Source organism: Hermetia illucens, chromosome 6 (assembly GCF_905115235.1).
Source record: "Hermetia illucens chromosome 6, iHerIll2.2.curated.20191125, whole genome shotgun sequence".
Classification (NCBI taxonomy): domain Eukaryota; kingdom Metazoa; phylum Arthropoda; class Insecta; order Diptera; family Stratiomyidae; genus Hermetia; species Hermetia illucens.
In genome coordinates this window covers 67,983,873-68,009,416 of record NC_051854.1, presented here as the reverse complement: position 1 = coordinate 68,009,416, position 25,544 = coordinate 67,983,873, and the positions used below count along the sequence as shown (strand labels likewise).

Here is a 25,544-nt window from a genome sequence, read left to right as displayed (position 1 = left end):
ACTTACCAAGAGGAATATCGAGAAAATTGACGTTGCCGAATGTTCCGAAGTTTTCTTAAGAGGGGGGACCACAAGATCCAGGCGCGGATAGTATAACTGCCACCGTTAGTGAATTCAACAATGAGCCTTATCATCGCAGTTTATGCCCAAAAAGAGACGTCACGGGAAGTCACATATGTATACGGTTTAGGTCTGCCTTAATAAGGAACTCCAGACATCCAGTTTTGCGCCGAGGTCCACCAATTCGATATCCCTAAAATCTGTCTGGTGTCCTGGCCTACGCCACCGCTCCATCTTAGGCAGGGTCTGCCTCGTCTTCTTTTTCTACCATTTTTCTACTATTGCCCTTATAGGCTTTCCTGATGGGATCATCCTCATCCATACGGCTGAGCTGGATTTTATCCACAACCGGACGGTCATGGTATCGCTCATAGATTTCGTCATTGTGTAGGCTACGGAATCGTCCATCATTATGTAGGGGGCCAAAAATTCCTTGGAGGATTCTTCTCTCGAAAGCGGCCAAGAGTTCACAATTTTTCTTGCTAAGAACCCAAGTTTCCGAGGAATATATGAGGACTGGCAAGATCCTAGTCTTGTACAGTAAGAGCTTTGACCCTATGGTGAGACGTTTCGAGCGGAAAAGTTTTTGTAAGCTGAAATAGCCTCTGTTGACTGCCAACAACCGTGCACCGATTTCATCATCGAAGCTGTTATCGGTTGTGATTTTCGACCCTAGATAGGAGAAATTATCACCGGTCTCAAAGTCGTATTCTCCTATCTTTATTCTTCCCGTTTGACCAGTGCGGTTTGATAACCCTTTGATCCGCAAAATACAAACGCTCGACGCTTCAGGTATGAAAGATTTTGTTGATTTTGGGTACACGGTAAATTGAATATACCTGATATTCAATTCGATGTGATATTGGCATCTCTTGGAAAGTAGTAATTTGATGCCAAAGAGGCAAGTTTGTTAATGTTAATAATAGTAGGATTTCCATCCAAATTTTCCAATGCATTTTCATGTGTCTAAGATGAACTTGTTTTCAACAAAACCTTAAAAAGCAGGTAGGAAATAGTCAGTGAAATTACTACTAACACATCCTGGCAGGAGCTAGTCATTGCAAGAGACTAATGATGGGGCTTTAGGTATAAGTTGCTCACCAAAAAGCTTTTTGCTTATATATCACCCTGTTCCGTGGAAACTATGAAACTATGAAATCGTGCAGCTACTTTTTCCTGTCAACCTTATCCGAGCTTATGTTGTCAATGATTGGGTGGTATTAAGAGAAACCCACTTTTCACTTTAAAGGAATTGTTCTCTTCGGTCTTGCTCAAGAAGGAGAAAAAAGGGCCGTTTTTGGTGTGTTTTTCCCTCCCATTGGAACGTTGTACCGGACTGATACGGGCTGGTTACGGTAAAGTCCCTTTAGTATATCGGACATAGCTGAGATGGGGCGCATTTTTCCGGTTACGCGGATGATGTTGCGACCCTAAACGCCACACGCACGGTCGAACCACTTCAGCGCACACTGACATTGGCGATAGGGCTAGTCAACACATGGAGAAAACCAAAGAGGTCGTTCTCACGATCTTCTGGATTCAGGTTGGTAAGATCATGGTCTTTTCGAAGCCGACAGGAAAATATCTCGGCACACTAGAAACGAAGATGGGCGTTTTTGAGTAGGTAAGACAAGGCTTTAGCTAAAATGTGCACAATTTTCCGCCTGATAGCCAATATTGGCGACGATTCCGAAGTATAGACTTTCGCCTTCAGTAAAGAGATGTACTGCAAATGCCTAGCGTAAGTGCAACGACGAGAAGATTTCTATAAGTCAGAAAATATGAGGGAAATAATGAAGCTGTTACTTGTAAAGAAAGGGCCCACCCGCTCAATGCAGTTCATCAATCTTGGAAAAGAGGTCTCGAATGTTCAGCTTCTACTGCTGGGGTGGTATTGTCCTATTTTCACTGCCTTTAGAATATTTACAAGTGAGATGTCGATTCTCCAGCAATTCTTGCCACGATATGTGCAGACTGACGGACGACGTTGGTAATGGGAATATTTGGGACGTTTAGCGCAATGTGAGGTAACTTGCCCCTAGCTCATACAAAGTCAGCAGTTGTTGTCCTTATATGGCTGCTTTAAACCTCTTTGTGGAGTATAGTACGCCGCCTTCGACATAACTAATGTACTGTGAATAGCAAAATCAAACGCCACTATGATCCCAAGCTGGTTCTTGGTTAGATTTAAAGAGTGCTATACAGAAGCGCTCTTCCATTTCTGGCAAGCTCTCTAACCCCAGAATAGTTTCCTAAGCTATTTCCCCTCCTTCAAGAATGTCAAAACCGTAGCTCCCTTCTCTATTCTGCAGAAGTTTTCTGCTCCAGAGACCTACGTTTCTGTTTCTTTCTTTGTTAGATTGTCTGCTACGTTATCGCTCTCTGTTCCAATATGAGCTGAAATCCAGAGGATTCAGGTCAAACGTATTCAGTCTATGAAGACATTCCAACGCTTGTTTTTTTTTTATTCTGCGTCGAAGCGCTATAGCTCATATCGGGCCTTAGCGTCCTTCAATATTTACCCCTAATTGTCTCGGTCTACTAACCGCGTTCTTTATTCCTTGCTCTTGAGGGCATTTCATCTTCGTCGTAGACTGCGTCTTCCTATCTTTTTCTTGCTTTTCAGATTGGCCTTCATCCGCCATTTTTTTTTCTTCAATATCCTTTTGGGTATTTTCGTGTCGTCCATGACCAGCCCAATGGAGTTTTTGTAGTCGCGTTATAGTCGAAACTTCTGGCTTAACATATGTTAGATTTCATACAATTGCATGTTGAACCTGACGCACCTCTCATCTCCCAAGGCAAATGCTCCTGGCAGGCCCTCCCTGTCAAAGGCATTCTGTAACTTTGTTACTGCCTGAATCAAGGTCGTTTCGAATAGAGGTCTTCTCCCTGTTTTATCTCTATTGTGTGGAGTTCACCTTGGTGGATTTGAGTGTGTTTATATCTCCATGATTATTGGCAAGGATTGCTGCTTCCTGTAGTTTCTTTGGAAGTAAATGTACGCAAACCCATTTTTAGCATATATTTCGGCCTGAAATATGCTGGTGCGTTTACCCATTAATAATAATCATCGTTGACGTAACAATCCAATTAGATCTGGACTGTAAAGAGATCGCAACGGTACACTACAAGAGGAACATTGTAGGAGCCAATGTGGTCAGCATTGTGCTCGCCCGTGATTATTGCCTTATTTTACTCAGGTACTCATGAATAGTTGAGGCGACTAGAATCCATTGGCTCAAAGTTTTTTTGTGACCCTTTTTTGCCTCTACTATGAGGGACCAAGTCTTTGCTAGGAGAGAATAAGTAGTATATCAGGATACCATCATCATAATCATCATCACCAACGGTGCAACAACCGGTATTCGGTCTAGGCCTGCCTTAATAAGGAACTCCAGACATCCCGGTTTTGCACCGAGGTCCACCAATTCGATATCCCTAAAAGCTGTCTGGCGTCCTGACCTACGCCATCGCTCCGCAGGGTCTGCCTCGTCTTCTTGTTCTAGCATAGATATTGTCCTTATAGACTTTCCGGGCTGGATCATCCTCATCCATACGGATTAAGTGACCCGCCCACTGTAATCTATTGAGCCGGATTTTATCCACAACCGGACGGTCATGGTATCGCTCATAGATTTCGTCGTTATGTAGGCTACGGAATCGTCCATCCTCATGTAGGTTCTTCCCATGATGTCGATATAATCACATATTCCAGTAGTTAAAGAGGATCGTACCTCTTGCATTTACCTCGGCATCACGGATCACTTTTTCAAGGGTCAGGTTAAAGAGGACACATGATAGCGCATCCCCTTGTCGTAGACCGTTGTTGATGTCGAATGGTCTTGAGAGTGATCCTGCTGCTTTTATCTGGCCTCGCACATTGGTCAGGGTCAGGGTCAGTTTTTCCATCGCTTACCGCAGAGAGAAAATCTGATGTGTTGCTGATTTGCCTGGAGTGAAGCTTCTTTGGTATGGGCCGATGATGTTCTGGACGTATGGGGCTATCCGGCCTAGCAAGATAGCGGAGAATATCTTATAGATGGTACTCAGGAACTAGATACCTCTACAATTGCTGCACTGTGTGATATCTCCCCTTTTAAGGTTTTGTGTAAACACAAAACCTTATTGGCTTTTGTGTAAACACAAAACCTTATTGGCTTTTGTGTAAACACAAAACCTTATTAAAATCGGTTTACTGTCTATCTGTCCGCCTGTCTGTCTGTCTGTCTGTCCGTCACACGCATTTTTCTCAGAGACGGCTGTAGCGATTAAAACCAAATTTGGTAGAAAGGTGGGAACTGTGAACGCTCACGCATATAGTGAGTTACATCCTTTTACGTCGAATTTTAGGGGGGGTCCCCATACATGCAAAAGGGGGGTGTAAATTTTTTTTTCATCAAATATAGTCATGTGGGGTATCAAATTAAGGGTCTCGGTTATTACTTTTCGAAGCCGTTTTTAGTTTTGACATTTGTTAAAAAGGTGGGCATTTTTTTAACGAACCCATTCTCAGAAACTACCCAACCGAAAAATCCTAGGCTAGGCCTAGGCTCCGAAATACCCTGCATACCGATACCTGTTCAAATAAAGTTAATAATAGTACATTACTATAATTTTTAGTAATTGGCAGGAAAACCCCCCTTAAGTTCACCCTAGAATCACAAAGTTTTGCAGCAATATAGACCATAATTCTGCCAAGTTTGGTGAAACTGGCACTATTACTAGCAAAGTTATATTAAGTCAAAACTGTCGCTCCTCTGTAAATTTAAGACTATGAATGTCAATATCACTTGAAAGTGGATATTTTCACATAATATATGCTTATTTTACGTGCTACATTCTAATGGGATAAATTTCTTTATAAAAGAAAATTTCTTTAATAATGCCTCGTTGCCAGTCGTCAGGCATTGATTGTCCCATACCTTGAGCACAAGTTGATGAACCACTTGGTGTAACTGAATTATGATTTTTAAGCCAATGAATTGCACGGACTGTTTCTCCTAAACTTGGTGGAGGCAGTATTTGTGCGTCGTCTTCAGTTGGCGGGACCTCCAACTCGCCAATGTTTTGATTGTTCAGTAGATCATCAAAGTACTCAACCCATCGCTCCAATATGCCCATTCTGTCGGAAATCAGATTTCCCTCTTTGTCTCGGCATAATGAACATCGAAGTGTATAAGGCTTCATCCTGCTGACTTGTTGGTAAAACTTGCGCACCTGGTGCGGTTGCTCCCTGTACTTTTCTAGTTTATAGACTTGTTGGTTCTCCCAGGCTTCCTTTTTCCGTCTGTGAAGTCGCTTCTCCGCTCGACAGAGTTCGTGATATGTCTCTGCGCGTGCAAATAATGTCAATTTCGGTTTAGACGGCGGAAGATTGCCCCCGTTTGGACCTGAATATGGATATGAAGAGGAGTCTACCTAAAAATGTGGTAGGGTTAGTCCTCCTGACCCAGGTAATACAAAGCCAAGCAAGTTTGCCTGTTGTGCCTGTTTTGTCTGTCTTATTTACCGTACTATGTCATTGGTTGTACTATTGCAGTTATCATAAACTCTTGGATGAGATCAGTTCTGCAATCATCATGGATCCCAAGGAAGTTCTAATTAATTTCCCTTATTGGCCCCATTGAATGCAAATGTATCTTTTATAGAAAAAGTATATAAGTGCTTTATCAGCATAACTTTTAAAGATAAAACCGAATATAGATGGATATATAGATAAACTAAAAATCCTAAAGAAACGTCTTCTCTTTCACTGGCTTATTACACGCATTTTCAGCATTTCCCAGTCGGCGCTATTCCACATTTCTGTCATGTTTGCAAATACAGCTTGAATGGATGGCGCGTAAGTAATCGGCACCTGATTATGTTATAACGCCGATCGATACCTTGCCTCACTACTCGGCTTACGTTGGTCAGACAGTTGGTTGCAAACAACGTAGGATCGATGGTGATGGCTAATTAAGAAATTGCTGACATTTCTTCATGAGGAATTCCAATCACGTAGCGCCACGCGAGAAGACGCGATGATGGACTGGACTAACTTTTTTCAATCTCGATCGGTTTTTCCTCGTCTTTCTTTTTTCAATATCTTTACATCTTTACCACTTTCTTACGTACGTACTTATATCCAGATCCAAGCTTACAGGCATATGTAAGTGGGTATGTACGGTACTGTTGATACGCTTGAAAAGAAGATTACATCTGACATTCATTGAGCGATCATTTGGATTCAGGTTTTCAACATTTCAAGTTCCTCTGGGAGATTGAAGATCATGAGGGATCATGTTAAGTAGCTGCAGAGGAGGCAGCACCGGCCGGGCTGAGGAATCATCGGCGATATAACTTTTAACTACCATTAAACGATCGGCTTTGTAATAAAGATGATAAGTGATATCATCGATTCGAGCTGTGGCTCTGGTTCTTATTTTTCGGTTTTCTGTTTATGCTGCGAGATACATAGATTCGATTCGTAATTGAAATGTGAGCAGTTAATGAAGCGTTCAAGATAAATGTCGTAGGATTGCAGAGAATTTCATGTTGTCCATTGTTGTGGAATAATCATTGCAAGGCTATTTGAGGATGGATGTGAATTCCATTCATGATAAACATTTAGTGGATTCTTAGGGATCGAATCTCTAAAGGCGAATTTAAAGATTAACGGCCAAGACTTGAACTAACTAACCAGTGCTTCTGTAATCATCATTTACGTAGTTACCTTAATGCTCTGCTGGAACTCGGAGTCTTCAAGACGGAATGAACTGAAAGGCAACACCGAAGATTATGCGGATCCGTAGACAAGAACTGGGCAACCTACCTTATGCTTACAAATCGGAAGGAACATAGAAGGCGATGAGACAGCACTCAGCCGGAAATAAGTCTGCATTCCATATAAGAATAAAAGCATTGCCATTCACAAGGCGTTCCATTTTAATCTGAGAGCCAGAGCATTTTTATTGGCGAAAAGTAGCTGCACCTATGCGTAAGAACATATGGGTGCAATGGTAGCACATCATAATCAGCAATAACACAAAAATCAGTGTCTGTTTTGGGCCCACCTTTTAAAAAACACCAAACATTTCGATTCGTTTTATGCTACCAACTCGATATCCCTAGTAGCTATTTGGTATCCTGGCCTTCAGCGACATGTCATATAAGGCAGAGTTTGCCACGTCTTCCTTTTCTACAATTAATAGCGCCATCCATACAGATTAGATGACCCGCCCGAGTTTATCCACTTATTAAATTTAGAGTTGTGTAAGTTGCGAATCTCTATTCTCCTGTAAGAGATCAGGAAACCTTCATAGGATTCTCCCCTCGAACATGTGTAGGTGGGGCATTCACATAGAAAATGCTCCGTATATTCTGCTTTCTCATAACGGGTGAGACAAGTATTATTTCGAACAATTCCTGTTCTGAACATATGCCTGTGAGCGAATTATGGCCAGTCAGAATGCTCACAATATTTCTGCAAGTCTTCCTGCTTTTCGACAGAATAAACTTTGCCGTATGTTTATTAGCTTCTGACAGGAAAATTTTGGTACGTCTATCAGTATTTAGGCTTTGCTACTTGCCATTATTGGAAGCATGATCCCAGTTTTTGACAAGAACATTAGCCATTGATACGGATATCCCAATTGCTGGTTTCGGTTTGGTCATGGGGGAAATTGAACCCTCTTTTGCTAAGATAATGGAGATTTCTCTCTATACCACAGTTACCAAGTTACCCATTGTGGTTGCAGCGTATTCTTCTGCTTCAGCCTTTATTCGCACTTTGAGTTGGGGCTTAAGAATCCACCCCATCAAACTATTCCCTGCTTATCGAGGAAGAGGCAACTAAAAGAGGTCGAAATTTATGGACTAGTAACCTGCAAATTTTGAGACTTCATTGCTACCGAGACATCAACAACGCCTCGGGTAGGGACTAACTTCCGGACTACGACCATTGGCAATCGAGAATGAACTATGATTGGTTTCTGGATGTTCGCACGTTCCTCGACAACGGAACCGAGGGTCCCCAGAATGCTCGCTTTCTCCAATTCGACCGGGTAAAAACTGGGCATTTTGAGCCTAAACAAGACAACATAGTAGGAATCTGTAGAGAATTCCTCTCTCTCTTTCCATAATTATGACAATGTGCTTTTGTACTATGGAAAGTCGAGTGGTAGCGGAAGCGAATCCGGTGTCAGATTGTTTTTGACGGCTACGGCAAGGTCTCTTGCTCTGGGAGTCGGTTTCTGACAAGCTTCTGACTACAAGATTCCGGTGCAGGTTTAGGAGTTGTGTATAATGCTATGCTATAGTGGAGAAAGATACTTTCTACGATCAATTACACGCATTTCAAGGCAGGCTCCCTGAAATTGACATTGTGAACGTGATGTGTTCGGACATGTGATGGAGAAACATGGTCTTGACGACGGCAACGATAATGGCGGGAGGTTTATGGGTTCCTGTAGCTTCAGCCTCGTTTTTGGTGGCGTATTGTTCGAACACAGAGCCTGCCATGACGTCACTTGGGTTGGGTTTGACACGGACAGCGTACCAGCAATTAGATCAGAAATTTTTCACTCAGCAGTAGATTTAGGGGTTGTCTCCTGGATGTGCGTAACAAGAGAGGCTCTGACATCGACATCAAAAGGGATCGGCATCTGATAGTCACCTAGGTTCGCTTGCGTGTGACGTCTGCCTCCTCTCGCAGGGTTGTATAGCTGCGAATCACCAAGTTAGACTTCAAGCGCTTGTTTGAAATAGCATTCAGCCAATCCCCGCAGGGACATCATAAGATCTGGCTAATCGCAGAATCGTGGAAGAGGATCGATGAACGGAAGGGGTTGGGATCGCTACAAATGATGGCGAGAGTGACGCAATCGAATTCCGATACCGAGCAAAATCCCGAGAAGTTCAACATTGTCTCCGCCGTCATAAAAGGGAATTCGCTATTGCCCTGGTCCCTAATCAGCACAAGATGCCGCAGATCGCATTGATTTCCGAAGCGTATACTGCTTCTCCAAAAAGTTTGCAGTGGTTGCAAATTTTCCGATGGTCCTTTGAAAGACTGCTTAGTCCCTGCCATTACAAAGATAATAGCTAAAATAATCCCGGAACGCCTCAAATAACATCTCGACAGAGAATAGTGCGCGGAGTTTAGATTTTCGCTTTACCTGCTCATCAATTTCCGATAGCGTGAACGGGGAGCATATCCGAGTACTCAAACAAATAGCTATTATCAGAGTGATATATGATGGCGCAAAGTGGCACGTGCTGCACCGAGGGAAAATCTCGGAAAATTTTGAGGTCCAAAGCGGAGTCCGCCAGGGTCGCATCCTGTACCCGATGTAATTTCTCTTGTTATCGGTGACGTTTTTAATGCTGCTTTGTCCGGACAACGTGGAAGAGTTTAGTGGATAACGACATCTTTCCTTAAACACCTCGACTACGCAGACACCTGTTTGCTCTGGATTTGGAAAGAAAGGCAAGTAGATTTGGACTGAAATTAATGCGAACAAAATCAAGATTCTCAATCTGAGTGGTCATTGCACTCCCTCTTTCTGTATTGATAGGCAAGACATCGAAGGTGCCCATCAGTTTGTATATCTAGGAACCGCGGTTTTTGCCGACGGTGGCACCGGACTATATGTTGTCCGATCTAGATCTGCTGCCTTGCCTAAAATCTGAACCACCACCAAGATCAAGTTCAGACTATTCTGTGCTAGTTTTGGTTTTGTGTTGTTGTATGGGAATTCCACATCGAAAGTAAACCCTAGTGTTACTCAGAACCTCCAAGCCTTCGTTAATCCCTGGTTGCGTCGTGTCATCGGAATACTGGCCTGATACTATCACAAATGGACAACTTGGTCTTCGCACAGGTACTCATACGTATTGTGATCGGAAGGCGGAAGTGGCAGTGGATAGGTGACACAGCGACAATTGCACTGCTGACTAGGCCATGCAATGAAATCCACTCTCCCAAGGTGGCCGACGGGTGGGTCGCCCTAAGGGTGGGTCGCGCAGAACAGTAGAGAAGGAGTGCGAACTTCTCAGAAAATCGTGGGGGCGCTGAATCTCATTTCAGTTAATCGGAAGCGGTGGCACGTAGGTGTTGTTGACGCACTATAACTCACCTACTCAGTGTAATAGGTTTCTACATTCCTGAGCAATTTCCGAGGCGATCAAAGGACTACTCAGGGCCTTCGCTGCAACCTGGCTATCGTTGTAGATTGCGATGCGTCTGTCCTTCAACCGTTAGTCAGTCACCAGTCACCGCCTTTGGGATTGCATACACTTAAGCCTGAAAGACTCTTGCATATTATCCAAAGGGAAAAGCCCACTTTTTCTTTTTAGTCGAGAGGTTGACTGCTGCTCCAGAAATCTTCTTCATCGATATGGAAGATTTTCGTAAATCCCGCCACCCATTTCTCCGGGACTTCCCAGTTTTTTATACGCTTCAGGAGAACATCTCCTATTAAACAGATGCATTGGGATTCGAGAATCAGAAGGCATTGTAAAAACTGGATTTAGTTCAGTCAATGACCTGTGCCCCTCAGGTCTGCTACTTGCCCGTAGATTCAATTGCTCTAATTGCAACTTTAGCATTGCTGAACAGATGCCATTCAGGTCCTTTGAAGTGTTTAAAGGACAATATGACCGCTCTAACTTTTTCATTGGTACCGCTATTGCAGTGTTCCAATTCCTTCAGAGTCTGCATTGATTCAACTCTGGAACCCGTGAGAGTACCATCTGGTTTTGTAAGTTCAAACTTGCCCGACTCATCCCTTTTAAGGACTCTACATAGTCTTAAAGTTTCTCTTTCGTCTTCTTTCTTCAGAGTATGTTCTAAAGGAGTCTCGTTTCGAGCCTTAACGAGCATGTGAGCTCCGAAAGTTTAACCAGTTTTAACAAGATGATTGGGAAGTCGTCTGGTGAATTTTTGCATTTCTTGGTTGAGTTTTTGCATTTCTTGGTTTTACCAAGCAATCGTTTCACCGCGTTTGGCTCAGGAAATAGGACAAGCGTTTAAAAGTGTGCAATTCAGAGTTTCAAGCTCCCCAAATCTTCTATGGCCAAAAGCCTTTTTACTCGCCTAGTTAGCTGCACTTTGTTGCCAAAAGTTTATAGAACTTTGTCCACTCCATTTTCTTAGGAGTTCATTTTTGTGTTACAGACTGCTTGTCTAGATTGAATTCTAAATATCGGTGATCTGACAGGAGGAATTCGCTTAGAATCCGACTGGTTATAATCAACTATAACACTTTTGAAATGCAGATTTTTAGGTTAGTCAGGCTAATTTGTCCAACCTTCATGTTTTTTTACAAAAGCTTAGTCTAATGTGTAATAGGAAATCAGGCTTCCTTCACACAGTGCACTCGATACTTTCATGATTGATATTTCTGAGAAGTGCCACATTTGGTGGTGCAGCAGTACCCATGTAATGATCCATAGCGATTACCATCTCTTTACGAACCTGTTGTGGAGAAGGGTAATTTGATCTATTTTGCTTGCGTCGAAAACCATGATTATGTCATTTATGGCATTCATGAACTTTACCCTCCAGTGCCCGGTTTCTTTTCACCCATCATGCGAATGTTGTCCCTTGCCTTCCTTTGAAGGCCAGGTATCCAATATCCGATATGTGCCGTTCTGTACAGGTGTTTTTTTTGGGAGTGGGGTAGGTGAATGCGTTTACACACAGAGTGTTGGACTCCCGCAACAGCACGCTGGCGGAATATCAACTAAACACCTCCATGTCATCAGAGAACTAGCCTGGAATCGTTTGACACATTACTTCGGGCTAGCCCTCCCGCTCTCTAGGCTTTGGGAGCCTTCAAGTCAGGGAATTCCTTTCACCAACGGGAGGGGAGGGGAGGAAGGGAGTTGTTGTTAGTTCAGGCGTCCGATCTCTCTGCCGGTGGAGTTCAATCTTCTTCGTAGTAAGAAGAGCCTGAACATAATGCGCAATACGATTCCAGCTGCCAACGCTCTTCAGCATCTCTCTGACAATGTTGTCTGGAGAGAGGTCTCCTGTGTCTGCATAAAGCTGCTGGCGGGGGCCGGCCCACCTCTCGCAAGAGAAAAAGGTGTGTTCAGCGTCATCCGCCACTCTATTGTAGAACACACAATCAGGAGATCGCGCCTTCCCAACTCTGTGCAGGTAAGACTTAAAGCCTCCATGCCCGCTTAGAAGTTGGGTAAGGAAGTAATCAATCTCACCGTGCTTTCTGTTCAACCATGGGTCTAATTTGTCGATGAGTCGCGCAGTCCACTTGCCCCTTGGCTCATTTTGCCAAGAAGGTTGCCACTCGCTAAGGGTGCGTTGACGTTCTTCACGGGCAACCACTTCTCTTAAGTTTTCGCCCTTACGGCGATAGATAGCTTTGCGCTCCTTGGTAAGGAGGGCAACGGGGATCACTCCCACAATCACCATCACAGCCGGTTCGGAGACGGTGCGATAAGCAGACGCCACTCGTAAAGCTCCCCGCCTCTGCACTTGAGCGAGGCGTTTACGATGCAACTCCTTGTCAAGGGCATCAGCCCATACCTCCGCACCATAGAGAAGGACAGACTGCGTTGCTCCCATGAGGAGACGTCTCCTAGTTGATATAGGGCCGCCGACATTCGCCATTAGCCGACTCAAGGCCGCGACTCCTGCTGCAGCCCTGTCCGGGGCTGCTTTGATTTGCTCGAAGAAGCTCATCTTCGAGTCGAGCATTAAACCAAAGTTAGATACCTGGTTTTGACTCTATAGTCAACTCGCCGATCGATATGGGACGCAAGGTCGGGATTCTCCTTCTGGTCAGGATGACTACTTCGGTTTTTTCCAGCGCAAAGTTGAAACCGTGAGCAGTCATCCATCCGCTTACCCGTCGCATCAATATGCCAAGTCTGCTTTGCGCCTATTCAACAGTGCGTCCGGCAACAAGTGCCGCAACGTCGTCTGCATAACCGACTAGGCGCGACTCTTTGGGCATATCGAGTCTCAGCAGACTATCGTAGGAAGCGTTCTAGAGGTCCGGCCCTAGGATGAATCCCTGCGCTACTCCTGACGTGATTTCCATCCTCCTCTGGCCCTCTAGCGTCTCATAGAGCAGGGAGTGGTCTTTCAGATAATCCCTCAATATCCAATATGGCACGTGAAAGCAGTTCTCTAGTGTGCCTAGCATATCTGTCCATCTTACGGAATTGAAGGCATTTCTGACATCAAGCGTTATGAGGAGCACTATCCGTCGAGATCGGCGTCTGTGTGCCCCGGCTCGATTAAACGCATCTACGACCTCCATAACAGCATCCACTGTAGATTTCCCTGTTCTAAACCCGAACTGCCTTGCGGATAAGTCCCCGGCAGCACGGATCGCTTCAGCGGGTCTACCCCTGATGAGCTTCTCGAGCACTTTTCCAGCCGTGCCAAGCATACACAGCGGTCTCCTTTACCCTTACTGATCGACGCGAGCCTGGCCACTTTCCAGCGACACGGAAAAATGCCCTCCTTCAAGCACGCGTTGAACACTTCAAGCAGCAATTCTGGCCGTTGGCGGAACACCAGTTTGTAAACTTCCGCCGGGATGCCATCAGGACCTGACGCCCTCCTGTTTTTCATAGTGAGAACCGCTTCTTCGAATTCTCCCATTGTGAAAAGGGGGCAATCCACGACGCTTTCCGCGCTATTTACATCAACCCGTATAGGGTGTCTGGGGAACAATGCTCGCACAATGCGGTCAATGTGGTCGGTGCTCAATATGCAGGTCTTCCCCAGAGCCCCGATTTTCAGAGTGACAAGCTTATAGCCAAGTCCCCACGGGTCATTATTCACCTCATTAACAAGATTTTGCCAGCCGCGAGCTTTGCTTTTATTTATAGCGCTGCAGAGTCTCCTTTTTGCTGATCTATATTGTGCCTTTATGGCACATGCCTCCTCGTTGGCGTACAAACGTTGTGCCAAACGGCGGAGCTTATGACACTCCTTCCGTAGGTCGGCAATTTCTGGCGTCCACCAGTACATAGAAGGCTTGTCGTGCCTGGGGCCTCTCCGTGGCATGGAAGCCTCACACTCCGTCGTTATCAGATTCATCACTGAATTTACGACGGTGTCAGCTGCGACACCACCACCCCCCGGAGTGCCCCCCAGCGCGGTCCTACCTGCTCCAAGAGCTTCGACGAACTTTCCGATGTTCACCCTCGCGACATTCCACACGCAGAGGGAACGTCGTGTTGGTGCTCGCCGGCAGGTAGCGTCAAACACTTCGAACGCAATGTACTGATGATCACTTGCCGAGAAGTCTTCTAGGGCTCGCCACCCGTCCACAGATGATGCCAGAGATTCCGACGCAAAAGTGATGTCAGGAATGCTTCCTTCACAACCTGGGCGCCGGAACGTTGGCGTGGATACGAGCCCGGTTCTCGCCGCCATTCCCAGAATCCGTTTCCCTCTGGAGTCTGATTGAGGCATGCTCCATTCAAGAGCCCTGGCATTAAAATCACCGCCAACCAGGATTCGTCCCTCCGTGCTCGAAACGGCGTCCTCCAGAGCATCAAGCCGGCGCTGAAAGTCCGGAATCGACTCATTCGGCGTCAGGTAAACGCTAAAAAAGTTTATCCCTAAACACCGGATCCAGACAAATCCGTCCCCCCGGCCTTCGGCAAGAACACGAAGTCGAACGTCGTCCCGAACCCAGATGGCAGCGGTGCCCGATAAGTCGAGATACCATGAGGACGGGTCCTTGTTTCGGTATTGTTCGCTAATCAGCACTAGATCAGTATTTACTTCCGCAGCGAACTGTGCTAGCAACTGGTGAGTGGTTGCACTCCGGTGGATGTTAATTTGCAAAATGCGGATCATGGAGTTCGCACCCTAGCCCTCTCCAATTCCGCCCTGAATATCGGACACCGTCTCGAGCCCGCAGTGTGTGCGACGCTTTCGCCAGACGCGCCACGATCCCTGCAGAGAACACAACTCTCGCTTTTCTTGCAAGTCTTCGTTTGATGATCCACTTGGCTGCATCTCCGGCATGCTGTCCTCCTGTCCGGACCCTTGCAAGCTGCTGACGTGTGTCCATAATCCAGACACCTGTAGCACTTGGTGGGGACTATCCGCATTCGTACCATGCATACTACCCATCCGATTTTGATTCTCCCGCTGTTAAGGAGTTTCCTCGCATATTGCTCGGGGACTTCCACCACGGCGAGCTTTTGGGCTTGAGCATTTACAGAGGTAATACCTACCCGGGCATTGGTTACTTCTGGACATTCACGCTTTAGAGCCTCCTCTACTGCGGCCTTTTTTGTGAGGCAGTCAAGATCCCGTATTTCTAGAGGGCACATGGGTTCTAGGCTGGAAACAAGAGCCTTCTCCCCCAATAGCCCCTTGACCGCTTCGCAGAACGTGCTCTTGTTGATCGTCTTTGGGCCCAGTTCGACGAGAACTCCACCACACCTCGTTTTCCGTATCGAAGACATCTCTGCTCCGTTCTCCTCGGGTTTCATCCTGTAGCGGATTTCACTAAGGACTTCCGCAAATGTCTTGCCTTCCGTCGGCTTAATGAGCAGAGCCCACGGTCTAGTCCTTCTTCGTTTCCTCGTTTTTTCCGCTACTGGCTTTAGGTTGGCAGCCTCCTTGTTTTTGGACAGATGTGTCTCTGGCGACGGAGTCCGTTGTTTCTTTTCATCCTTTTTCGCCTTCTTTTTTTGGGCCTTGGAGAGTACTTCGATAAAGTTTCCTTCAGGCACGTCGTCCTCTTTCCGCTTTTTCCCCAGTTGACTTTGCAGAGGGCTATCTGCGATCCGTTTGACGCAAGCAGCATTTTTATCGGGGAGTGCGACTGTTTCTGCTCTACAATCGTCTTCCGCTGCTCTCCACGTTCGTCTATAAAAGGAAATGCGGTCCAGTAGTTCCTCCAGTTCCAGCAGCCCGTTTTTGACGCCTTTGCTGACGTTCCTCTCAAGGAGCGTTGCCGACCGCATGCGTTTCACCACTGCTGCGCACTTTCTGATGAGCCTTTCCTCTTCGGCTCTAGCGAGGACGGTCGAATGCACTTCCACTCGATTTGTGTCCAAATCCATCTGCTCAGGACTAGCGTTTCTCACTGAGCTTACTTCGAGAACAGGGGCACTGCAAGGTAATAGAGTTGCCATCTCCGCACGGTCAGTCGCGCCACTTGATGAGGCTTCCTCTTTATTTGGGCGCCCCGGTGTCTCATCGGGTATGTCAGCCCTCGTTGCCTCTTTCACTGATCGCTGCGGTGAACGACGCATTTTTGTGCTCCGCCCAAACGCACTCAGCTCTTCCTCCTTGTCTGTTGTTTCGTTGTTGTTTTTTTATAAGTTTCTGTCCTGTACAGGTTGGTATTCACAATAGTGAATGGTTGACCACTAAAACTCGAATCTGAATTAGAAGTCACTTTAAGGCAGCCTTATGAATGCACTTCAAATTAAGGAGCCCATCGCGAAAATCTTGATTGATAAATTTTGACTTCGTTCCAGGTTAGAACGTTTTATTTCATTAGGATGGTAAATTGTCTCTCTGACATTTGGCCATCATTGGATTAAACTCAGATTAGAAATGGGGCTGCAGGTTGCACGTACGTCCTCATCTTTCCCGCCTTCGTATTCATATTCCTATCTCGTACAAGAAAGCGCTACCTACCACAGAAGTGTTGGTCTTACGCTCCTTGTGCTCATTACCTTACATCGGGGCTTCCAGTTTGTCCTTGCCTTCCACTGAAGGCGCTTTCTTCCGTCCGATTTCTCTGGACATTACCGCACTTGGTGGTGCAGCTGACTACATTTAGTAAGAATCCAAGCTTTCAAACAATACCTGAGAGTCTTTTGCTTGACAATGGGGTGGGACGTTTCGAGCGAAACAGTTTTTGTAAACTGAATCCTTATTACCGTTGTTGGTTGTAATTGAAAGGAGAAATTTTGAAAGTTTTGAAGTGTTAGTCTCCTTACTTTATTGTTCAGATGCTGCTGGAGGTTGTTGTTTCTCTTAAGTTTTATTTTATATTTCGCAGTTTTTTCCACTATAACATTTCCTTTTCTCATTTTTAGGTGAATTATGACGAGTCCAAATCGTAATGATGAGAAATGCACGAGATTAACAAGAAATGGACCGTCCTTCCGAAAAGTTGCCGAACGTGTTCAGCAATGGAACAGGTAACTTACTTCGTTATTGTGTAGTTCATACATGTAGTTTGCTACTAAAAATTTCGTAGGAAGACCTTTTTAAAACGTGGAAATATTTAAAATATTAACTTCAGGATCCACTTGTCCGGAGATTTGGAAATCCTGCCACTTTCTTCGCATATTTGAGCTTTGCGTTTATAAGGGAAACATCCTGTAGTCAACCTCAGCACGTTGGTTGGCAGTCTTAGGTCCTTAGATAGATTGTCCTATATGGTAGCAATTATTGGATTTCGTTCGCTCACGAGCGCGTAGTGGCGCCCTTGAGGTGTCCAAGTAAGTAGATATGAATCCCTTGCAGCAAATGTACCTGAGTCCTAGGTAGTAGCCTTGAAAAAGTTGTCGCGCACTGGTTGTCTTCATAGCCGTGGATAAGTACACAGGTTTCTAACTGTAACATCTAAAATAATTAAATTTATGAAATAGTAGGGAAGGAGGAAAAGTTGGCTGCGTTTGGGTGCAGTATGAAAATGCGTAACTCATCGCAACGTCCACAGAAGAAGGCAGAAGGCCTGAAACCGAGCTGAAATACCGAGCAGCGTACGACTGAGTATAGAGGAAGTGATGTGGTTGCTGGTGGGGAGACCGCAACTCCAGTATCTTGCAGTGCTTCTGTGCTGTTATAAGATCATGTCCAAAGACAGTGGAGCGGAAGTGTCTTCCATACGGGCAACGAACGATGGCGAAGTCCTCTCGGAATTACGTAAAACAACAAACAATGGTACGTTCTGACAGGCGGTCCAAGGAAAGAAAGCTCTTTGTCTAGTCTAGAGCCTATGTAGTCTTTCCGCAGATCTAGATCCAGACTATCTCTCAGGAAACGTCACAGTGGAGGAGGCCATCATGCATTAAACTACAGAGTAACCAGTACCTGGATAAGAATCACCTCGCCGAATTCTCGGGGTCAAAAACTCGCTGTGGTGGAGACTGCCGAGCAATACCCAAGTGGGATAGAAGGTCACCATGCCGCAAACGCTGCGGTTAGCTAGGTCGCCAAGCGAAGACTTGTAATAAAACGGAGAGGTCTGCTCTTTGCAGGGATCGTGGCGCCCCTGATAAGAGCGTTGCATACTGTGCGGGCTCAGCGTGGGTTTCCAGTATTTAGGGCGAAACTGTGAAGGATTAGCATACCACTAACATGATCCGTATCCACTGCGTAGGCCATTGATGTCGATGTTAGCGGAAAGATTGTGATCGTTTGAGCTTTGCCTGGATCGGGTTGTTTGCCGTCAGAAATGATAGAGTGGCCTAGAAATTGCAGCCGCTGCTCGAGAAATTTGCGTTTTTCAACATTAAGAATTAGGCCTCTTTCAAAGAGACGTTGAAAAATTCACTCCTGATGTGCCAAATGTTCGAATTCGGTGAAAGATGCAAGCAGAATGTCATGCAAGGAGACGAAACATTGGACCTCTGTTTCGTTTGTTAGTACAGGGTGAATGAACCTCTGGAAGGTCCGCTCCGCATTTCACAGGTGTGACCTCGAAGAGTCCGAAGGGTGTGCAATGGAATATCTTCGGGAGCTACTGGGATTTAATGGTAAGGCTTGGTGAAATCCAAGGTTAAGAAAACACGACAGTTTGGTGAATAATGCGCAAAGTCTGGAATGAGTGGAATAGGGTACCGGTACAGAATCGTCTGAGCATTGAAGCGTCTATAGTTTTTACAAAGTCGCCATTCGCTTTGGGTTTGAGGACCCGATAGGATAGAAGTGACAACCTGCTATTTGAAGATCTGCCTATACTTTGATTAAATAGTTATTCAAACTTTTTCCGCACAGTAGCAAGCTTCAGGGGTGGTAGAGGACGCGCCTCCAAGAATATTGGGGGCCAGTATTGTTGATAGCCAAAAAGTCTTTGGAGGATTCTTCTCTCGAACGCAGTCAAGAGTTCGAAATTTTTTTTGCTAAGAACCCAAGTCTCTGTGGAATACATGAAGACTGGCAAGATCAAAGATCACCTAGCCAAATAGCAGAGAAAAACTAATTACTGTACTTACTTTTCGAGTTCACAGAACTGTTGGTTCTTTCATGTTTCCTTTTTCCGTCTGCGAAGTCGCTTCTCTTATGACACCATAGCCAGGGTAAAACTGTACACGGCCATGAGAGAATTCGGTATCCCAACGAAATTGATAAGACTGACTAGGCTGACCCTGACCAATGTGCGAGGCCAGATAAAAACAGCAGAATCAATTTCGAGACCATTCAACATCAACAACGGTCTAAGACGAGGGGATGCCCTATCATGTGTCCTCTTCAATCTGGCCCTGGAGAAAGTGATTCGCGATGCTGATGTAAATCCAAGAGGCACCATTCTCTTCAAGTCCACCCAACTACTGGCCTACGCTGACGATATCGACATCATGGGAAGAACAACCCGAGATGCACAGTCTACCTTTATTAAGATCGAGTAGGCGGCGCGATATCTTGGTCTGCACATTAATGAAGACAAAACGAAGTACATGGTGGCAACGTCAGCGCCAAAAACGAAAGAACGAACAAAATCGAATTGCACTGGTCAAACGAAAACAATGAAGATAGGGAACTGCAGACCGTTGATAATTTCTCCTATGTAGTGCGAACTCTTGGCCGCGTTCGAGAGAAGAATCCTACGAAGAATTGTTGGCCCCCTACATGAGGATGGACGATTCCGTAGCCTACATAACGACGAAAAGCGATACCACGACCGGCTTAACAGATTGCAGTGGGCGGGTTACTTTATCCGTATGGATGAGAGATGCAGCCCGGAAAGTCCATAAAGGCAATATCTATGGCAGAAAAAGAAGACTAGGCAGACCCTGCCTGAGATGGAGTGATGGCGTAGGTTAGGACGCCAGACAGCTTTTAGGGGTATCAAATTGGTGAACCTCAGCGCAAAACGGGGATGTCTGGAGTTCCTTATTAAGGCATGCCTAGACCGGATACCGGTTGTTGCGCCGTTGATGATGATGATGATAACATAGGGTATGATCCCGCCAAGTTATTAACAAAGTTATAATAGGTCAAAGTTATCGTTTCTTTGAAAATTCAACTATGACTGTCTATATCACCCGAACGTGGATACTTTCACATAATATATGCTTATGTTACGTGCTACCTGCTAATAGGGCAAAGGCGAACTCAAATATCTTTATATAAGAAATACATAAAACATTTCGTACCTGAAGCGTCCAGCTCGCGGTTTCCCGACTTGTTGTAAAATTAGTAACTCGAATCAGGTACCGATTGTGGATTTCAACCCTAGTTTATATGTATCGCCGTTTTGGATATATGATTGGTCCTGGAGTGCATACATTTAGGGGCCCATATTATAAGCAAAGACACCAACCATTCACATTTCTAATCTCTTCAATCTTTTTCCATTGCAGAGCGATACCTGAATCGAACTACATTACGTTGGGAACAATTCGATACGGTGTCCGCCATTCACCAGGGCCACTGTCTCTAGGTCTTTCTGCTGCTGCGCAACCCCCGGCTGCGGCCACCAGCACATCCACATCCAGAACAGATCTCGTCGGGAACGATCGTTCCCCGTCTAGCGAGCAGCGCGGTGAGTTCCCGCAGGCGATCTCTGCTGCAGCGACTCATTCCACGGCGCTGGATACATGTTGCTGCTTGCGGCCAACATCTGCGCTCAACTTCCCTTGGGTCGCGGCTGGAACTCAGAATAGCTCCGCAAGTAGTCGGACGAAGCTTCCCGTTCCGACTTCCGGCGGTAATTGTGGTGGTAAGATGTGTCATTTTGTTAATTATTTACATTTGTAGGTGGATATCGAAAACAACAAGAGATTCTAGCGTAAGCAGAGGAAATTATTGAGAAACTTTTGAATCACTTTTTAGATTTAAGAGATTCTTAATTCTTCTGTTTACTCTATTTTTTCGTTTTTTTTATAGAATCAGCTTCTCTGATTTTTTTTTTTGGATTGATCGATCGAGTACCGCAATACAAGGAGATACTAGACAGCTTAATGTTGGCTCCAAACAGTCACTGCTAATGGATTGGAGCTATTGAAGTCGGATGGGGAATACTAGCGGCAAACCCCTACTCAAAGCTTTTGGGGAGCTGCTTAGGAGGTTTTCACAATCGATTCTTTTATTGCTTAGATCGTTAACTTACCTACCCTAGAATACACTGCAAAAATGTCAAAGCAAAATTTGTGTTTCTTCGATTTTCTGAGCGTACAACCAAGCAATTATAGGGTGTTGACTCAGGCTTCAGCGCTCAGGAGGTGGTCCGTCTATGTCGTTACGTAATCTTCTAGCGCTGTGCAAATACTTGGCGTCAGTTCCTTGTACGAATGCATTTGTATTTGTTGTAACTGTATTTCACTTATAATTAACAGTGATAAATGTCTTCATATCCGAAAGTTTGACATTTTTCACATTTGCGGGAATTCTAACTCAAAAAGTATATAAACCGATCATTGTGAAATTTGGTGGTATATTCTTGATATCACCAAGAAGAATATGTACCATTTGGGACAATATTATATTTGAAAGGGTTCTTTTCTGCATTATTTGATGAAAGCTGAATTTTTTTTTAAGAATTAAAAACGTTTTGGCTGCAGATAAAAATTTGAGTCACTACAGGTCCCGCAGTTAGGCAATTCTTGTTACGACCTTCATCAGAATAATGTTGCGTAACTTTTTTATTTTTACCTTAAATTTTTCAAAAAAAGTCCTAAAGGAGGTTCGGAATATGGCTAACTTGGTCGAATTCCAATTAATTTTTCCCACTAAAACAAGAAACTACACTCTGGGTTTCCCCCCGTACATCCATATACATTTTACGTAAACAATAATTCTGGGTACAGAAGCCTCGGCTGTCACAAATGTCTATATCCAACGGCCGTTTAGTTTAGTTTAGTTTACTGGGGGCGTAGCTCCAAGCACTCAGGCCGTTGTTAAGCCCATTGTACTATCCCCGTAAATTGCCTACTCAATGGCTTCCCGCTTACGGCGTTCGCAGGCTTTAGCGAATCTGAGAACATTCTCCAGAGGCAGAGAGTGTGTAGGTTCTTCATTGCAGAAAACCTTACACAAAGTATCTTCGTTTGAGATCTGAGGAGGGCCGGCAACTGCATAAAAAGTGCAGGCCCGTCTACTCCTCCTCCTCACACTGGCTGGACATAGCCGAAATCACCACTCTAATCTTTTCCATACGGTAGTTTAAGGAGCAGTGTCCCATTAAAAGCCCTACTAGGGTTTTCATGTCCCACTTCTTTAAGCGTCAACAAAAATGCTGCTCTGGTGACCTCAGGTTCTTTCATAAGGATTTTCGCCTGCCGGCAAGAGTTCAAATTTCTCCTCTCGGCTGCGTGAATCCTTGCAATTTCACCCTTCAAAGTAGACTTGACAGTGGATGGCCGGATTCCAAAAGCTGGTTCTGGCCCCGGCGAGCTAGTCTGTCAGCTTCTTCATTACCAGCGATGTTTGAGTGCTCTGTCACCTACATCGGGATCAGTTTCGTTCGGTCGACCAAGTTTCAGCAGCACCTGATGACAACTCTACACTAACTAGCTTGATATATCGCTGCTGCTTTGTGCTGAAAATGCCACCTGACTGTCGGAACAGGTTCGAATGGTGCGACCTCTCCATTTTTGTCGCAGACATTCTTCTGCTGCCAATGAAATGGCATATGTCTCCGCCTGGAATATGGTCGTCATTTTTCCGAGGGGTCGGGTCAGTTCCATAATCGGATTTCCCGAGGACAGAATAATCGGCTGTATGAGTGTCATCGGCTGCTTTCCGTTTCACTTGCAAGTGAACGGGTGGTAGATTTAGGATAGCTTCAAGCGCCGCAATCGCCATAGTACTCATTGCTCCAGTAATACTTAGGTAACCAAGCTTCTGAATCTGCGTTAGTAAAGTTCAGTCTCGGCCACCAGAAGATGCAATGGGTATTATTATGGATGTATACATCCGCATCCGTTTTGGTGAAAGTCCCCAGGTCTTATCAATCGCATTCCTACAGCACCAGAGTAATCTGCAGGATTTCTGATATTGTTCTGGGATATAGTGCTTCCACCTTAACTTGGAGTTGAAATGTATTCCTAAATACCTGACTGTTTGTGCCAGCTGGTTTTCTGTCCCGGCTAAAGTGGATAGCGTATAGCTCCCCAACTGGCGTTCCTAGTGAACATAACTAGTCCAGTGTTCCTCGCGTTCACCGTAAGTCCATTGAGGAGGCACCAACTGTGAATTTCATGCAGAGTTGCATTCAAGCGGTGTGTCCCCAAATTTGCCGGTAATTACTACCGCTACGTCGTCCGCAAATGCTTGCACGAAGACTTTTTGTCCTCCACGAGCCACAGCAGCATGTGAAGCATCCAACTGATTAACAGCTGTCTGTGAGGCATAATTGAAGACACCTTCGATGTCCATGAATGCGTCTAAGGCGTATTCTTTTTCGGACATCGCCTTTTCAATTTTTGCCATGAGTTCATGGAGTGCTGTCTCCGTGGACTTGCCTTTCTGGTAGGCGTGTTGCCTATGGTGAAGTGGCCACTTAGGAATGTGTGTATCCCTTATGAACAGATCTATTAGTCTTTCTAGTAGAAAGAACGTTAGACTCATCGGCCGGAAGCTTTTTGCGTCTGTGTAGGGGGATTTCTCTGGCTTGAGAATAAATAACACCTTCACATCACGCCAGTTAATTGGAATATAAACGTGTGCTAGGCATGCATGATATATATTCCGAATATGTAGACCCAGGGCATCAATTCCCTCTATTACTAGCGCAGGAATGGTAACGTTCGGACCTGCAGACTCGTATTTATGAAACGAGTTAAATGCCCATTTTACTCGCTCCAGTGATACTACTTGCCATGCCAGATTCTAGTCTCTCGGTTGAGGGCTGTATGCATCTGTCGGCCCCAAGATAAGATTTTGGATGCTGCTTGGGAAGTGCACTTCAAGCTAATGGTTTGCCGTTTCTTTATTCGGTAGAGGAATGTCTAGAGCAGAAACCAGCCTGTCCTCTATCGATCAAACAATCAACAGGAGTAGAAGAGTGCCGTTCCGAGTCCCACCATCTGATTTTGCTTAAATGCAGAATATTCAGCTTCTCGATCAAATTGGAGAAACCAAGGAATCCGGGGCTCTTCGATACCTTTATGACTTGCAGGGAGTACTTAGAGCGAATTCATAGGGATACTGTTAATGAGGTTCCACTTAACTCCTGAGATATTTAGGTGTTAGCAGCCACTTAGACTACGACGACTTGCGCCTCCTTCTTCATTAACCCGGTTGGGCCGTCTTCGGCAGAGTTGAAAGTAATTGAAGGAAAAGTTCGGTTCTTCTTATCTATGGGTCGCAGTTGCAATCCCCATCACCTATATATTAAGTAAGCCCCTTAGATGATCTCCATTGCTATCTACGTAAGCAACGTTGTTACTTTTGGCGAATTTTTGTTCAGAGCCAGGATCAGGAGCTAGTCAGCATTCGGTCTCAATTGAGCCTACACTACCTACTTAATGGTGCTATACGTTTGTCAGTGACACAGAAGCCCACTAATTTGCAATTTTTTTTTAATAGTTTGCAGAATCTGCACCCCTCGCCGAGCCGTCATCGTCGCTACTCAACTTAGTGCAGCAGAAGGCTGGCTAGTGGGCATCCAGGGCCACTAACTGTAAAGTGTATCGACTTGGTTCGAGAATAAAACAGGATCCCAAACGCACAGAAACCTTTTCGTTCGCACCCCATTGACATTAAGTTAGATATATTACTATTATAGTATTTTCTATAATAAGACTCTTGGCGCTCCAATTTGATTTTTGAAATCGTTACACTTAACAATTGTGTTCTTCTTTTAAGTCAGTGATTTGTGGGCATTTGTGGACATGTGGGTAGAAAAACCCGAATAAAATCATTGACTTAACGGAAGATTTTTATTTTTTTATAATAATTAAATAAACAGTCTTAAGGATCCTCACTCTCACTTGGCCCAAAGTCATTTCGCTGCATTGTCAGAATTTTGAATAGTAAATAGTATCGTTAAGTTCCTTATGTGGAGCATCGAGCGTCAAATGCATCATCGCTGTCGCTGCTCCCGGCAAACTCCCTCCACGATCGGAGAAGGTTTCAGTCCTCATCCAATGATTTATGTTACGTAGTTCTAGGGCGATTCACCACCTGTCTTATCCTATCCTGGGATAGTGATAGCCATAGCCATAGATTTAGCATTATTAATGCGCAGAACAACGTCAAATTTGGCGCCGTCGTCCGTAGAAACAACGCTTTCTAAATATACAAATTAACCAACACCATAAATGTAGAAGGCCCATTAACGCAAACAGGAATAGTACGATGGTCAAACAGA

General features: G+C 45.0%; 1 protein-coding gene across 1 annotated transcript in view; it reads left to right on the top strand.

The window, feature by feature from the left end:
• The window catches only part of LOC119659076, a 305,119-nt gene that overhangs the window by 155,676 nt on the left and 123,899 nt on the right, over positions 1–25,544 (top strand). The window contains exons 3-4 of the mRNA XM_038066989.1: positions 17,098–17,202; positions 20,593–20,951. Coding sequence (XP_037922917.1) covers positions 17,105–17,202; positions 20,593–20,951 — 457 coding nt within the window. The 5' untranslated portion in view covers positions 17,098–17,104. The remainder of the gene's footprint in view (positions 1–17,097; positions 17,203–20,592; positions 20,952–25,544) is intronic.